Source organism: Atta colombica, unplaced genomic scaffold, assembly GCF_001594045.1.
Source record: "Atta colombica isolate Treedump-2 unplaced genomic scaffold, Acol1.0 scaffold106, whole genome shotgun sequence".
In the NCBI taxonomy this organism is placed as follows: Eukaryota; Metazoa; Arthropoda; class Insecta; order Hymenoptera; family Formicidae; genus Atta; species Atta colombica.
In genome coordinates this window covers 17,630-33,113 of record NW_017259191.1, presented here as the reverse complement: position 1 = coordinate 33,113, position 15,484 = coordinate 17,630, and the positions used below count along the sequence as shown (strand labels likewise).

Sequence of the window (15,484 nt, the reverse complement as noted above, 5' to 3'; positions counted from 1 at the left end):
TAAGCTGGATTTGACAATACTCTACGATAGTTTTTCACTTCTTTCTGGGTGTTTGATTAGTGTAAGTGATTATAAACTACATATTTTTTAGAATCTCTAAAACTCTTCCAGTAATAAAGATTCTTTTTTCACATTAGATTCGCTGATAAAATTAAAAAATGCAAAATTTGACTATCAAATAAGTTTAAAATTTAAAAGCAGTTGTAAAAATAAAAAAAATACAATTAATATAATTTTTTAAATTTAAGAGCAGTTACAGAGAAAAAGGAAAAATTAACATAAATTCTTAAAATTTAAAAGTAGTTAAATAAGATAAAAAATAACTCGGGCTAATGAGAGTTTTAGTGCGAAGACAGTTATCGAATTTCTAATTACTATTTACAAATATTTTTATTTACAAATATTTAAAACGTGAATAATGATAGAAACGTTTCGGGTTCATTTTGAGCCATGTGTTGAGTTTACAATTACATTCCTACTTCTAACTCTTGCCAAATAGGCGAGCGATGATTCGATTTCATTCTCTATTGCATTGACATGGCAAAGAACGAGCTGATAAAATTCCATTTTGCCACATTGTCCAAATTTCAAGAAATCCGTTGAGTTTTAATATTTTAATGAATAAGATGTGAAACGCTTCTCGAAGGTCAATATTCGAATGTAATTATGTCTGTATCATTATTCATTTTATTAATTATTAAATATTTGTAAGTTCGAAATTCGATAACTGTTTTTGCATTAATCGCGCTAAAACTCATTAACCCGAGATGTTTTTTATCTTATTTGACATTCTCGAGAGTTATTCTGTTTTTATTTTTAAAAATAGTTAAAGAAATATATTTGATGTAAATCTTTATAAAAAATGTGAGAAGATACAATTGTTTTGCTTATGAGAAACAATTTGAATCACAATTGTCAAAGATTCAAATTTGTTTGTATTATATTTAATTTATCTGTAATTTCCATACCATAATTTTCATCACGAATGCATACTCACATTTTATGAACCAAGCAACAGCCGCGTCATCATAAGTTTTCCTTATAGGATCGCATAAATGTACATCTTCGCCGTGATAGACGGCACACTGTTCATACCGACTTCTTAGAATAAACAAAATTTGATCTTCTACTTCTCTAAAAAAGAAACAAGGAAAAACAATATCAAGAAGAAAGGAGCAATCAGGGAAAGGAGCAATCATTACTCTGTGGCAAACATTCTCAGAATTTTTATACGAATTCAAACACTTGAAAAAGACTGAGAAAATTCTTCTCTTCATCTTTTTTGAGGAGGGAATTTTGTGAATTGTAAAATAAAATTTCTCTAAAATTTCTCAGTTTATGTCTGAAAAAATATTTTAAAACTTTTTCAAATTTTGAAGATTTTATCAGAATCTTAAATATTTCAGATTTTACATAGAAAGAATTTTAGAAAAGATGTAGACTTTCTTGACACTTTTGAAAAATGTTCTAATATTCATAAAAAATTCTGAAAAAAATTTTTGCCACTTTCGCTTCGTACTACTAAAGCCTATTCTACAATGTGTTTTTCTACTTCTTACACCTTGTCTTTTTGCTTCTTATCAGGTTTTTTTATGTCGTCAAATAAAAGTTAACGAACGAACTTGAAAGAAGCAGAAATCGAAATACATAGCAAGAAGTGCAATTGTTTATTATATTTCCTGTTTATTATATTTTATCTTTTGCTTTTTTCTCCTTTGTAACCGTTTTATCAACAATTGTATTTTTTACTACGTATTTATTTCTTTCGTTAACTTTTATCTCAGACGATATAAAATAAAAAAAAACTGAATAAGAAGCAAAAAGACAAGATATAAAAAATAGCAAAAAACAAGAAACTAGAAACAAAAAGCACATTGTAGGACAGGCTTTAATGCCTCATAAAACTTTTATTTACTTATCGCGTTTAAATTGACAATCTGCCTCGGTATAACAGACCATGTCATCCATGTAACACTCATCGATCGTCGGCACACGACGGTATTGTTGATGATACCATGGATATTTCTTTTGATTCGGTACTACTAATTTTTCTGCAATGAAAGACATTCATTTAGGGATACATTCCAAAACATTCTCTCCGAGGAAAATTTTTTATTCGAAATATATAATACGCATGTAACACATATACTATAATGTATAGAGTAAAATCTTCCTCAGAGTGGACGGAATTTTGGAATTTCGTAGCCTAAGAGGTTACGAGAGAGGAACAACACAACCACGATTAGATAATACCTCGTACATAGGTGACTGGCGCATCCAGCACATAAATTACAGAATTCATAAGTCTGTAAAGAAGGTTTTCTTGTTCTGCCATAATTTTTAACTAGGCTGAATAAAAAAAATCGGCAACAATCAATACTCTTCTCGTAAGATTATTCTTACGCACTAGCGACACGAAACGCGTTACGTGATGTCACAATCATATGCGATAGCGATACAAGCGACACTGCGCGATTCATAGTCGTTACTTCGTATTGCTTGGTACTTACAGTGGAAGAAACCATAATTACAGTAATAACAATAACAGGAAAATGTAAAAGAGAGAAATCAGTATACATACAAATAATAAATCAAAAACTTAAAAGCAATTACGGAGAAAAAAATAATTTCGCTTTTTATACATATATCTTTATATAAATATAAATTTCAGAGGAATAAATTCTTTTTTCAAAACAAAATAACTCAAAAAAATCCAAAGATAATGAAAGACTGCAAAATAAAATTGAAAAAAAAAAAGTTTGTGATTCATTACTTAGAACTTCAGTACTCCATAATCTGTAATCCTTAGATCTGTTCGTATTATTCGAATCAAAAAAATATTCGGTCATTGAAGAAAGAAGAAGCAAAAACAAGTATAAAATGTAAGCAACGCGAATAGATCTATTATTTTTTAATGGACAGTTCGATATTGCGTTATATTATTGTCGCACATGTTTTTTTTATGTGCAATGTAATATGCGCAATAATGTATTAGTATTGCTATTTAAGAATTATAGAATCTGTCTTTTCAAAGGATATAAATATACAGGAGAAAATGCAAAGGGACAAACATATATAAATATGTATAAAAACCAGTTTGTAAGATTCTTCAAAAATCTATATTTTTTTTTCTCGTAAATTATGCTCAGTAGAACATAGTTTTACTGCGCCGGCGGTGCGGCCGGTATACCGACTGTACGCGCCTCTTCTTCACGTAGACGATCCTTCTTGAGTTGTCCCATGAAGGAGGCTTTATCGACGGCGGTCTGGAAACGACCGTGTCCGAATTTGGAGCTAGTATCGATGAACTTAAGATTGATCTTCTCCAACGCTGATCTCTTGGTATGCACCAATAAAGACTGCAAGATACAACATTTTTATGTTAAAAATACGCTTGTAAATATCTATTAATATAATATCAAATATATTTCATCAGTCCTATCATTTAATTATCATCGTAATTATCAATAATATTAAAAGCTCTATAGAAATTCATCATATAAAGCAGAATAATGTATCATTGTTCGTTGATATCATCTTTACCTTCCTCAGTGTAATCACGCGCTTCTTCGGACCCATGCAGCATCCCTTGATCATAATGAAGTCATTGTTAACTTCACCGTAATGCGGAAAGCCACCCATAGGTGTAATGCTCTTGTCAGTGAGATCATACTCTGTCGAAGCATTGTTCTTCACAATCTACAAATGCAAATAGACGTCATAATAAATATAAATTCCAATCAATCATTTTCAACGAATAGTTCACAAACTATAACCTTGTAACTTGTCTTGGAGGCCTAAAACACTAATGTGTAAATTATGCATTAGGTACTATGAACAAGTAACGTTCATATTCGCCTCTTTAAATCAATCCTTTTCTTATATTCCAAAGATCGATATAGGGGAAGAGGCACTAATAATTTATGAATCCAAAGTGATGATTACCTTGCCATCCTTAGTATGGATGCCTTGTCCGATTCTATAGATCTTTTTGTTCATCTCAGTGCGATGGTGATATCCTTTCTGACCCGCGCGCGCAACAGTGAAAGACACGCGGCTGGGATGCCACGCACCAATACAGGCAACTTTCCTCAAACCCTTGTGAGTCTTACGCGGCAATTTCTTCGTGTGCCACCTGGATGTAACGCCTGCAAAAAGCGAGAAAAATGTTAATATTTTTTAAAAATCACGCGCACTTGTCGAGTAAGGATGATAGCTATATTCGATTCATAATTAGTTATCTTCAATGGTTAAGGACTTCAGTAGGAAGGCAGCATGGTATTATCCTCAAGATAATCAGATAAGTGCACGTCATGCTTTTTTCATCATACAGTCCTAAGTACTTTCTTAAAAGCATGCTTTTCAGAGTGTGTGTATGTGTGTGTTAGGTCAAAAACAGGGTGGTTGTGCCAAAAAGCGGCAATTTCGAAGCAGGAGAAGAGGGGGGACAAACAACACACACAACACATACATATATAGAGGAATGTACCTTTGTAGCCCTTTCCCTTGGTAACTCCAATTACATCGATCATTTCGTCAGAAGCGAACACGCTACTAATAGGCACAGGTTTCTCCAAATGTTCGCGCGCCCATTGCACCTTATCTTCAATGGTGCCGCCGTTCAATTGGATTTCCATTATATGGGCTTTCTTTTGACGCTGCCTCAGCAGTTTCATCTAGAAGACAATGAAAAGAATAAATTACACAGTGCAACTAATTTTGATCATTTATTTATTTTTCAACAAGACAATCTGTTTTTTTATTTCTTCATTGCACTAAAATTCTTTTTCTTACTTTCACCAAATATCAAACATATATCTATCCTATTTCACTTTTAGTTTCCAAAAGTGCATACTATTTCCACAGAAAATGACTTATAAGTAGTAAATCTTTTCATACTTAAAAAAAAAAAGCTTTTAAAAAATTTCATAACTTCAATTTGTAGAAATTCTACTTTCAATCCCTTGCATAATAATGCAAATTTGTAATACGTGTTATAAGAAATTCACATATTTTTTGAAAATATATAAAAGTAAATGTGAAGCTTCTTTTATCGTTTATTACAATTTAAGCAAAATATTTGAAATAATAAAATTTATTAATATTATTTTTAAAATCAAAAATAATGACAATATATTAAATATTGATTAACAAGGTTTTTGTTTTTCAACACAATTTGAATAGTGATTTATGTGTCTTTTTATATATTTTACTTTATAAGAAAAAAAGTTGTAAATTATTTTAAATTTTGTTTTCGAAAAAAAAAAAAAAAAAAAATTTATTCTCAAAATCTATGGTCCATGGAACTTTCTTAATTTTTTATTCTTTTTCAGTAGCTAAAAAATATACAAGAATAATCATTGAGTTAAGGAACAAAAATTTTATAATAGTGTTATCATCACAAATGTATCTAATATTTTAATATCGTTGCATAATCTAGTTACCTGAGTATGAGCGATGATGCGAATGACACTGCAATATTTCTTGATCTTCTTGAGATCAGCCTCAATGGACTTGCGGCCGAGGTCATCTTGCCATTTCTTCGATGCTTTCGTAAATGCCTTCTTCTTGCTCTTATACCTGTCGGAAAATCAATTGCAATGCCCATCTATGCATGTGTCTTGCATACACCTAGATATCTCTGCAACGTGCCAGTCTCATCGTAATGAGTGGAGACTGAACACATTTCTTGAACTAGCCCATTAAAAACCAAGGCTTTAATGGCCACATCCAAATGATTACTCTCATCGTGTGAGCGGAGAGCTGATGTGATAATTTTTAGTACCGTGTATGTAAAATAATGGTATTTGTATAACGAGAATTAAGAGAAGAATAGAGAACTGTACTAGGTATGGTTTGTCTCAATGGTCACTGCCTAATAGGCTCCAAAAAGTCTATGGAATATACCTTGTTTCCATGCATTCTGCATAAACAGAGCAGTTTTTTTTCGACATGGCAGTCTTGAGAATTTACTGCATTGAAAGCAGCTCTTGCACTGCAACCCAGATGGATCAATACATTTCCGCACTGATCAACATCCAAGCTAACACATCGCAATTCATACAATTTTAAAATCAAAATGAACGATCATTTTAATATTTTAAATATTTTAAATAGTTTCTACTAACCAGTTCTTGTAGAAACGTCTGCGGCAATCTTCTGACAAATGTTCCGCCCAGATAGTGGCAAGCGCTCTAAGTCCATGTGGTGTTTCAATGTATCCAACAAGACCAACAACAATCATCGGTGGAGTTTCGAGGATAGTAACAGCTTCCACAATCTCCTTCTTATTCACCTCTATAAAAAAAAAATTAAAATTTATTTTTTGTAATAAATTCTTTAATATTTTAAAATGTTTATTAACAGGTTGAGAATTTCATAAAAGTAATAAGTTATCGTTACGATTACAATTTTCACTGTATAATATATAGGGTCTTTCAATAGGGAACGCTCGAAATTTATTAGATCATAGTAGCCATGTTGTAAAGTGACATCTGTCAAATTTGTTGTGAATTGTTTAGTGTACGACAAATCACCATGGAAGGTCATAGTGTTGAGCAACGTGTGCAAATCATAAAATTTTATTATCAAAATCAGTGCTCCTTTCGAGAAATTCCGCCCATTACGTGATTTTTATCCTCGCCACAACCGTCCTGCCGAGTCGACTATTCGATGTTTGGTTGCTAAATTCGAGTCAACCGGTTCGATAAATAATCAGCCAAGTACATCGCCAGTACATCGCCGAAATGCAAAGTCTGCTGAAAACATCGCTGCTGTGCGTGAGAGTGTATGGGAAAACCTAAGGCGGCCAATCTCTCGTCGTTCACAAGAACTGGCCTTTCTGCGACTTCAACTTGGCGAATTTTGCGTCGAAAATTTTGGGTCTGCACCTCTATAAAATTCAACTGACCCAGGAACTTAAGGTAAACGACCATAGACAACGCCGTGTGAAGTTAATCCAAATTTCCCCAAACAAATCATCCTTAGCGATGAAGCCCATTTTTGGATGAATGGATATGTGAACAAGCAAAATTGTCGAATTTGGGACGATATCAATCCACGCGAGATACACCAGCTCCAAATGCATCCCGAAAAAGTCACTGTTTGGTGCGGATTTTCTGGCAGAATCAACGGTCCTTCTTCCAAAACGAAGCGAGCGTTGCCGTCAAGCGTTGCGGGCGAGCGCTACAGATTGATGATAAGCAACTTCTTGTGGCCTAAAATGGACGATATGGATACCGATAACATGTGATTCCAACAGGATGGCGCTACACTGCATGCTACGATGGACATTCTGCATGAGCGATTTGAGGACATAGTTATTTCGCGCGGCAGCGACGTGAACTGGCCACGGAGATCGTGCGATTTAACGCCTTTAGATTTCTTTCTTCGGGACTATCTTAAATCGTAGGTCTATATGAATAAATCGCAAACAATTGATGCTCTCAAAGTCAAGTCACATAACAAACGCCATCCAGCAAATTTAGCCAGATTTATGCGAGAAAGTCATCGAAAATTGGATCGCCCGAATACGTGTCACCAAACAAAGCCGCGGCAGACATTTGAGCGACGTTACATTCCATACTTAATGCCATAAAATATTCTTTCAAATAAAAAAAATTTGTGGATATTTCACACACAACTTGTTTTATTTACATTTAAAAATCGAGCGTTCCTATTGAAAGACCTTTTGTAATAAAAATTTATAGTTAATGTTATATATACATATATACAAATTTTCAGCATTGGCAGTGACTCAGAATATTACCAGGTATGTAAATATGAAACTGGAATTTTTTTATAGAAAATACACGTTTATTGCATGAAAATGATAAAAAATATTTTATTCGAAGAATTGCCCATCGGTAGCTATACATTTTTTCCACCTGTTTGATAATTTGTGGATGCCACGCCAAAAAAATTGTTGCTCTTTTGAGCCAAACCAGTCATCTAGTCATTTTCGTACATCTTCATAAGAAGTGAAGCGCTGCTGAGCAAGTGTGTGTCCTATCGATGCAAATAAGTGGTAATCGGACGGAGCCAAGTCTGGTGAGTAAGCCGCATGCGAAAGTATTTCCCAACCAAATGTTTCAATCGTTTCCTTGACCAGTTTTGCTGTGTGATGGTGCATTATCATGAAGCAAAATCACTTTGTGTTGCCTTTTTTGATATTTCGGTCGTTTTTCATACAAAGCTTGATTCAAATTGATCATTTGTTGTAGGTAGCGTTCAGTATTAACGGTTTCACCAGGTTTTAGCCAGTTCTAGCAGCTCATAATAGATCATCTTTCTGATCCCACCAAACACAGAGTATTGTTTTCCGTCATAGCGATTTGGCCTTGCAGTCGATGTCGATAGTTCGCCTAGAGTTACCCATGATCTTTTACGCTTAGGATTCTCAAAATATATCCACTTTTCATCGTCAATCACAATTCGATGGAGAAATGACTTTCTTTTGTACCTGGCGAGGATTTCGCAAGTGGTTTTTCGGTTTTCCTGCTGTCTTTCATTCAGTTTATGTGGAACCCATTTTCCCATCTGGATCTTTCCCATGGAAACGTGGATTTCAAATGGAGACGGCTTCTCGTGTCACATTCAATTGATCTGCGAGTTGTTGTTGAGTTTGAGCGTCATCCTCATCCAACAATGCTTGCAATTCGCTGTCTTCTAACTTTTTCGGTGGTTTTCCACGTTCTTTGTTTCTCACATCAAAATCGCCACTTTTGAATTTTTTAAACACTCAAAGCACTGTGATTTACCAAGAGCATGCTCACCGTAAGCTTCGACAAGCATTCGATGCGATTCTGCAGCAGTTTTCTTCAAATGGTAACAGAAAATCAATACTGTCCAGAAATCGTAGTTTCCAGGTACAAAATTCGACATGTTCAACGCTATTACAAACTATACTGTTGTATGAAACTTGTATTGTTGTGAGTTGAAAATCTTTGTCAGATGTCAGAACAAGGAAATGGCGCCGTCTGACGGCAACTACATTGACAGTTATGGGCATCTATTGGTAAATTCCGGTTTCATATTTACATATCTGGTAATATTATATTATGCCTAAGAAATGAACAAAACATTTTTGATATATAAGCTTATATATAAGCTTAAATCCGCTGTTTTTAGCCAGAAAAACACTTTTTTTTCCTAAGAAGCAAAAACAAATTTATTCGAAATACTTGCCCTCGCTAACTATACATTTTTCCTCGCTAATTATACATCTTTCGGGCAATTTGTGTATACCACGCCAAAAAAAATTCCTCATCTTTCAAGGCAAACACTCATCAAGCCATTTTCGGACGTCTTCGTAAGAATCGAAGTGCCGCTCAGCGAGCTCGTGGCTCATCGACGAAAACAGGTGATAGTCAGAAGGTGCCAGGCCTGGTAAATAAGCGGAATGAGGTAGCTCTTCTCAGTTGAGTGTCTCCAAGTAGTTTTGGACCATTGTTGACGTGTGCAATGGTGCGTTGTCGTGCAGAAAAATTAACTTGTCATGTCTTTTCCGATAATGTGGCTTTTTTTCACGCAGAGTACGATGCAATTTGATCAAGTGGTAGCGGTGAGCATTAACAATTTCACCAGGTTTTAACAGTTCGTAGTAGATGACACCTTCCTGAACCCACCAAACGCATAGCATCGTCTTCCGTCCGAAACGATTTGATCTTGAGGAAGATGTTGATGATTGGGCGGGATCAACCCAAGATTTCGTTTAGGATTCTGAAAATAGATCTACTTTTCATCGCCTGTCACAATCCGATGCAGGAACGACTTTCTTTTTTGTCTAGCAAGCAGAATTTGGCATGTGTTTTGATGTCGCTCCATCTGCCTATCGTTCAGTTCATGCGGCACCCATTTTCCGAATTTTGAACCTTCCCCATGGCATGTAGCCGCATGGAAATGGCTACTTGAGAAACACCCAATTGCTTGGCAAGCATTTTTTGCGATTGGGTATCGTCCTCGTCCAAAAGAGCCTGCACTTGAGTCCTCAACCTTCCTAAGCCGATTTTCACACTTCTTGTCACTCAGGTCAAAATTGTCGTCTTTGAACCGGCGAAATCAATCTTTGCACGTTGTTTCCGATGAAGCATTGTCGCCATAGACCTCCACAAGCGTTCAATGCGATTCGGCAGCCGATTTTTTCAAATTGAAACAGAAAAGCAAAGCTTCCCGCATATGCTTTTTTTTAAGCAAAAAACTAGATGATTACGAAAGAAAAAATGTATGTTGTTGTATGAAATTGCTGATGATGTACACTGATTAATGTTAACAGATGTCAAACACATAAAAAAGTGTGTTGTATGCCCATGATAGCTTTGTACGTTCATTAATGCCACCTATGAGCAAACAGCGGATTTAAACTTATACACCTGGTAAATTTCTATTTTTTAGCCAATTAAAAATAATGCAGTAATTATAAAGTGTAGTAAAAAGAAATCCATTATTTTTCCAATAGATAATTTTAGTAATCTGCATCTCACGTTGTAGTGCGATCGGGTTACGCTAGATGGCGTTAAAAAGATAAGATTTCCTACTAAAAAAAACTTCTCAGACAGTTTTGTGATTGCTTGACTCAGTATTATTTGAGTGCGCGTCAAAGATGGACATCAGCAAAGAGAAAATACGCTATATTTTACAGTTTTTCTTCGATAAAGACGAAAACGCAAGCCAGGCTGAAAATGTGAAGTGTTTATGGTCCTGATACTGTAACAGCCAATCCCGCGCAATTTTGGTCGATTCCGTTCCGGTAATTTGGATGTCAAAGATGCACCACGCTCTGGAAGGCCAATTGTCGAAAATGGCGATAAAATAATGGAAATCGTCGAGTTCGACCGTCATGTAAGCACTGTTTCGATTGCTCAAAAAACCGTTTGGAACCACTTGAATAAGGCTAGATTCAAAAAGAAGCTCGATGTATGGATGCCACACGAGTTAACGCAAAAAAACCTCATGGACCGAATTTCCATCTGCGAATCGCAACAAAATCGACCCATTTCTGAAGCGGATAGTGACTGGTGATGAAAAGTGGGTCACTTATGACAACGTCAAGCGAAAACGGTCGTGGTCGAATCGCGGTGAGCCGGCGCAAACGGTGGCCAGCCAGGATTGACGGCCAGGAAGGTTTTGCTGTGTGTTTGGTGGGATTGGCAGGGAATCATCTACTGATGAGCTGCTCCCCTACGGCCAAACTCTTAATTCGGACCTGTACTGTCAACAATTGGACCGTCTGAAGGAAGCAATCACCCAGAAGCGGCCAGCATTGGCCAATAGGAGAGGAATTGTGTTCCATCAGGACAACGCAAGGCCACACACATCGATAATGACTCGCCAGAAGCTCCGGGAGCTTGGTTGAAAGGTTCTTATGTATCCACCTTATAGTCCGGACTTGGCTCCAAGTGATTACCACATATTCCTGTCTATGACGAATAATTTTGCTAGTGAAAAATTCGCCTCAAGCTTGTGAAAATCGACTGTCTCAGTTTTTTGCTAATAGGGACGAGGGTTTCTATGAGAGAGACATAATGGAATTACCTTCAAAATGGCAACAAGTTATCAAACAAAACGGTGCATATTTGACCTAAATCGGATCATTCTAACTATACTAAATAAAGCCTTCAATTTCATGCAAAAATAATGGATTTCTTTTTACTACACCTTATATAAAGATAATAAAGATTGTAAATTGTAATGATAAAAGTAATTCATTAACATTATCGTTCTAGATAAAAAAGTAATGATATTATGAACAAGGCAACATTTCATGTGTTGTATGACAAGGCTTGTAAAGTCTATTTGATTAGCTGCAGGACAGAGAGATACGAGAATCTCTGTCCTGCAGCCAATGTATACAATGAAAAACACAAACAATAAGAACAGGAAATAACAAATTTTAACCTATCAAAAACCATATATACTAGAATGGATGCTTTCTGATAGGTTGAAATCTCTTATTCTCTGTTCCTATTGTCTGTGCTTTTCATTGTTTCCGGTTTCAATACACTTAAAAAAATTTGTTGTTGACACATGAAATATTAGGTGTGAGAAAAAGTTCATGACGTTTTTTTAATGCCATCTAATGAAAAACGCCACAAACTTTTTCTCATACCTAATATTAGGTTAAGAGCCTCAGCTGAAGATGGTCGTAAATGAATCGTGAAACATGAATTGTAATCTTAGGTCAACACACAATGTTTTGGTCAATTTATAGCTACAACTTTGAACTTATGTTCCATGATTCAGTTACGGTTATCTTTGTGCTCAAGTCTTAATGCTTTCAATTTAATTTTTACTATCTCATTTAATATCAAGATTTAAAAAAGAATTAAATCATGTAGTGATTTTTACGTTTATAGGATATAGACATACATAAATTTACACTAAAATACTAAGCACAAATGAAATTGTAGATCTAGAATAACACATTTTCATTCTTAAGCTGTGTTATATACATACTGTTCAAATATCACTTATTGTTTAGTATTTATAAAATATAAAATTTTAAAAATATATGCTTATCTTGAAGACTGTACTAGGTATGGTTTGTCTCAATGGTTACCGCTCAATGGGCTACAAAGAGTTTATGGAATATACCTTACTTCTATGCATTCTGCACAAGCAGTGCACAGTGTTATTTTTCGATATGGCAGTATTGAGAACATACTGCATTAAAGGCAGCTCTCACACTGCAACCCAGGTGGATCAACACATTTCTACATTGATCAACACTCAGGTTAACATATCGCAAGTTCATCTACATTCTAAACAAATATATAGAACATTTATGCTGATTCTACAATAAGTCGGTAGCTGATAGTTCTCAATAGTCAACTTTACTATAAGACCTAAAATTATCACCTACTGATTCATTATAGAATCAGAGAAAAATATTCTTAAAAAATGGCACCTAAAGGTTTATGAGCAAAAGGTTTTATCACCATGTTAATGCATATTAATGCCACGTTTCATGAATGTAAAGGTTCGTAAAACGGCATTAGTAATAGATCACAACACACCGTTAATCCATAAATCCTTTGGCAATTCTATATATATGTATATAAAATTGCAAAAACATTAAAAATATTATTCTTGAAAAAGTTTAGCAATTATACAAAATACTTTTACAAATTTTTGTCCTATAATATACTCACTTGACCCAGGACGATCAGCTTCTCTTACTACATGAGTCATACCAGCTTTGTAACCGATAAAAGCAGTCAAGTGTACAGGTTTACTAGGATCGTCTTTTGGAAAAGCCTTTACCTTTCCGCGATGTCTCTGAGATCTTTTCTTCGGATAGAACCCCATCGACCCGTGTCGAGGAGCGCTGAACTTCCTGTGCGACTACAATAAAAGACGCAGAAATGAGAAACGTGAAACAAACGTAAAATTAAGATTTTTCGACAAAAAGAAAATCAGACCGCCCTAGAATATTATCGTCAAGATTATTCGGACGAAAACCATAAACTTTTAATCTAAATCATCATATTAATGACAAATTATTATTACGAGGCATCGGCGTCGCACAAGGAATCATGTGCTTGTAAAATTATCTATCTGTTCCCACCGCAAGATGCAAACGACATCGTCGACATTTGCTATAATATTTGTCTAGAAATTCGACACAAATATTTAAAAGCATGATAACGTAGGTTTCTGACACCGATGGCAAAGAAAAAGTATTAATTTTGTTGGATACACGGACATATTGCAAGCTCCACTTACCATGACGTCGTCGATGAAGCAAAATGGACGTTATAACAGCGAAATGACTGCTTTTATATCTATCTTTGAGGCGCATTTATATGCAAATGTTATGATGCGCTTCCATGGGATACGGAACTGCGATATGCAGAACTGTAGAATGTTCGTGATTGGTCATAGCTTTAATCCGCTGATTTCGCCATTTTCTATTGCGCAAATTTATTTTTTTTGCGGATTCCGAGGGTGCTTGCGTGTGTGCGTGTAGATACACCCAAGGACTTCGATTCTTTCCCTCGGTTACTTTTTTAAAACTTCCAAAAATTCAGATTATCTCAAGTTTGTTCGCGTCGCATGATTCAACATGTTGTAATATATTCCTATCATAACTTTTACTCATTCCAATGCGCTTGATAGAATGAGTAGGAGCTGTGGTAGCATGTTGGAGCTTGCGACGTGGACAAACTTTTCGTCTTTATATTAAATTTATATCGTTTTCTCTTGACTGCACTATCGCCTACTAATGCAATACTCAGACAGTGTATCGTGTTTCCGTGGCTGGTGATAAGCGAATTCATTTGGTGTACTGTGTTTCCGTAGCTATGATGTAGTGCAAATTTTATGCCCGAAGTGGGATTTTACTTCACCGTCTTAAAGAGACAGTGCCAGTGTGACATTTAAAATTTAAAAATGGAAGTTAAACGGAAAAACAGGTTTTAATAATAATGTAGGGTATATATACACTATGGTGTGTATATTCACCACTCTAGCTGAGTGTAACTCTTAGGGTGAAATCACATGGTGCGGAAAACGATTGGAATAGAGAATGCGACATAGAACTAATCAGCGTTATTTTGCGTTATTTCGCATAGAGTTAATTGGTTATTTGAATGACATATTCTGGTGCGATACGAGGCTGCAACCAATCCCGAGAGAAAACGCAATTATTATAACGTTTTTCACTGGTCTAGTTTCTACCTAGAGTTTCAGGATCATTCTGGATTAGAATGTAAGAACCAACCAATCAGTCAAGTATTCTCCTGTTCACAGTCTAGATATATCAGTTGCGACACATCACTTTTTTTGACAAATTCGTTACGCGCTTGCGTCAGTTGTATCACAGAGAAGATGGCTGAGTTATAACCTAATCAAACTAGGAACACAAGACTGTGCTATCGAAGTATCGAACGAATAATAAAATTCTGATAATTATTTAGAAGAGGGTCCTCCGATTTTGATAAAATTAATCTTATTCAACATGTTTTTGCATGAAACGAAAGAATTTGACAGAAAAACGGGCGTTGTAAATCGAGCTATCAAGCATTATAGTTCGAGATTTTGGAGATTAAGGTATCTGTTATCCCGATTTGATGCCGCATAATGTATTTCTGCTTTAATTTTATAAATTCATTGCTTTAAAAAACACAAATTCCATGCTTTAAAAACACAAACTGCTAATGCAGAGAATTTGTATGTTTAAAGCAGTAAATTGTTTTTAAAGCAGATAATTTGTGTTTTTAAGTAGTACTTCAAGTTACATTTATTTTTCATAATAAAAAATAAATTTACAATTATACATTAATCGTTTTAATTTTAATCATTGTGTGACTGAATATTTCTTTCTACTACAATATTTATTTGATAATTTTTATTATTATTTACTAATAAGCATACTTATTTTTTTCTATATTTATTTCTCAACATATTTATTTATTTATTATATATTTTAATGATTACATATATAATATGAACATAATAGTAAAAGTAAAAATATTTGAAAAATAAA

The 15,484-nt window shown here is 34.8% G+C and overlaps 2 protein-coding genes across 2 annotated transcripts in view; both read right to left on the bottom strand.

The window, feature by feature from the left end:
* The window catches only part of LOC108691704 (NADH dehydrogenase [ubiquinone] 1 beta subcomplex subunit 10), a 2,819-nt gene extending 377 nt beyond the window's left edge, over positions 1–2,442 (bottom strand). The window contains exons 1-3 of the mRNA XM_018199571.1: positions 2,254–2,442; positions 1,916–2,051; positions 998–1,134 (exon numbers count right to left, since the gene is read on the bottom strand). Coding sequence (XP_018055060.1) covers positions 998–1,134; positions 1,916–2,051; positions 2,254–2,335 — 355 coding nt within the window. The 5' untranslated portion in view covers positions 2,336–2,442. The remainder of the gene's footprint in view (positions 1–997; positions 1,135–1,915; positions 2,052–2,253) is intronic.
* A 654-nt stretch (positions 2,443–3,096) lies between these two features.
* LOC108691770 (60S ribosomal protein L3) lies at positions 3,097–13,763 on the bottom strand. Its single transcript, XM_018199675.1, has 8 exons — positions 13,723–13,763; positions 13,149–13,341; positions 6,129–6,297; positions 5,445–5,580; positions 4,490–4,676; positions 3,946–4,148; positions 3,544–3,699; positions 3,097–3,359 (listed from the first exon to the last, which is right to left on the bottom strand). Exons 1-8 carry the CDS (start codon positions 13,723–13,725, stop codon positions 3,162–3,164), a joined length of 1,245 nt encoding a protein of 414 aa, XP_018055164.1. The 5' UTR covers positions 13,726–13,763; the 3' UTR covers positions 3,097–3,161.
* Between the last annotated feature and the right edge of the window lie 1,721 nt (positions 13,764–15,484).

Bases quoted from the DNA above. Each gene is read 5' to 3' on its own strand.
- LOC108691770 (XM_018199675.1), bottom strand. The intron at 5,581-6,128 runs GTTAGTAGAAAC...ATTTTCCGACAG, and splicing joins AGACGTTTCTACAAGAACTG to GTATAAGAGCAAGAAGAAGG. The intron at 3,700-3,945 runs GTAATCATCACT...TTGCATTTGTAG, and splicing joins TCCATACTAAGGATGGCAAG to ATTGTGAAGAACAATGCTTC.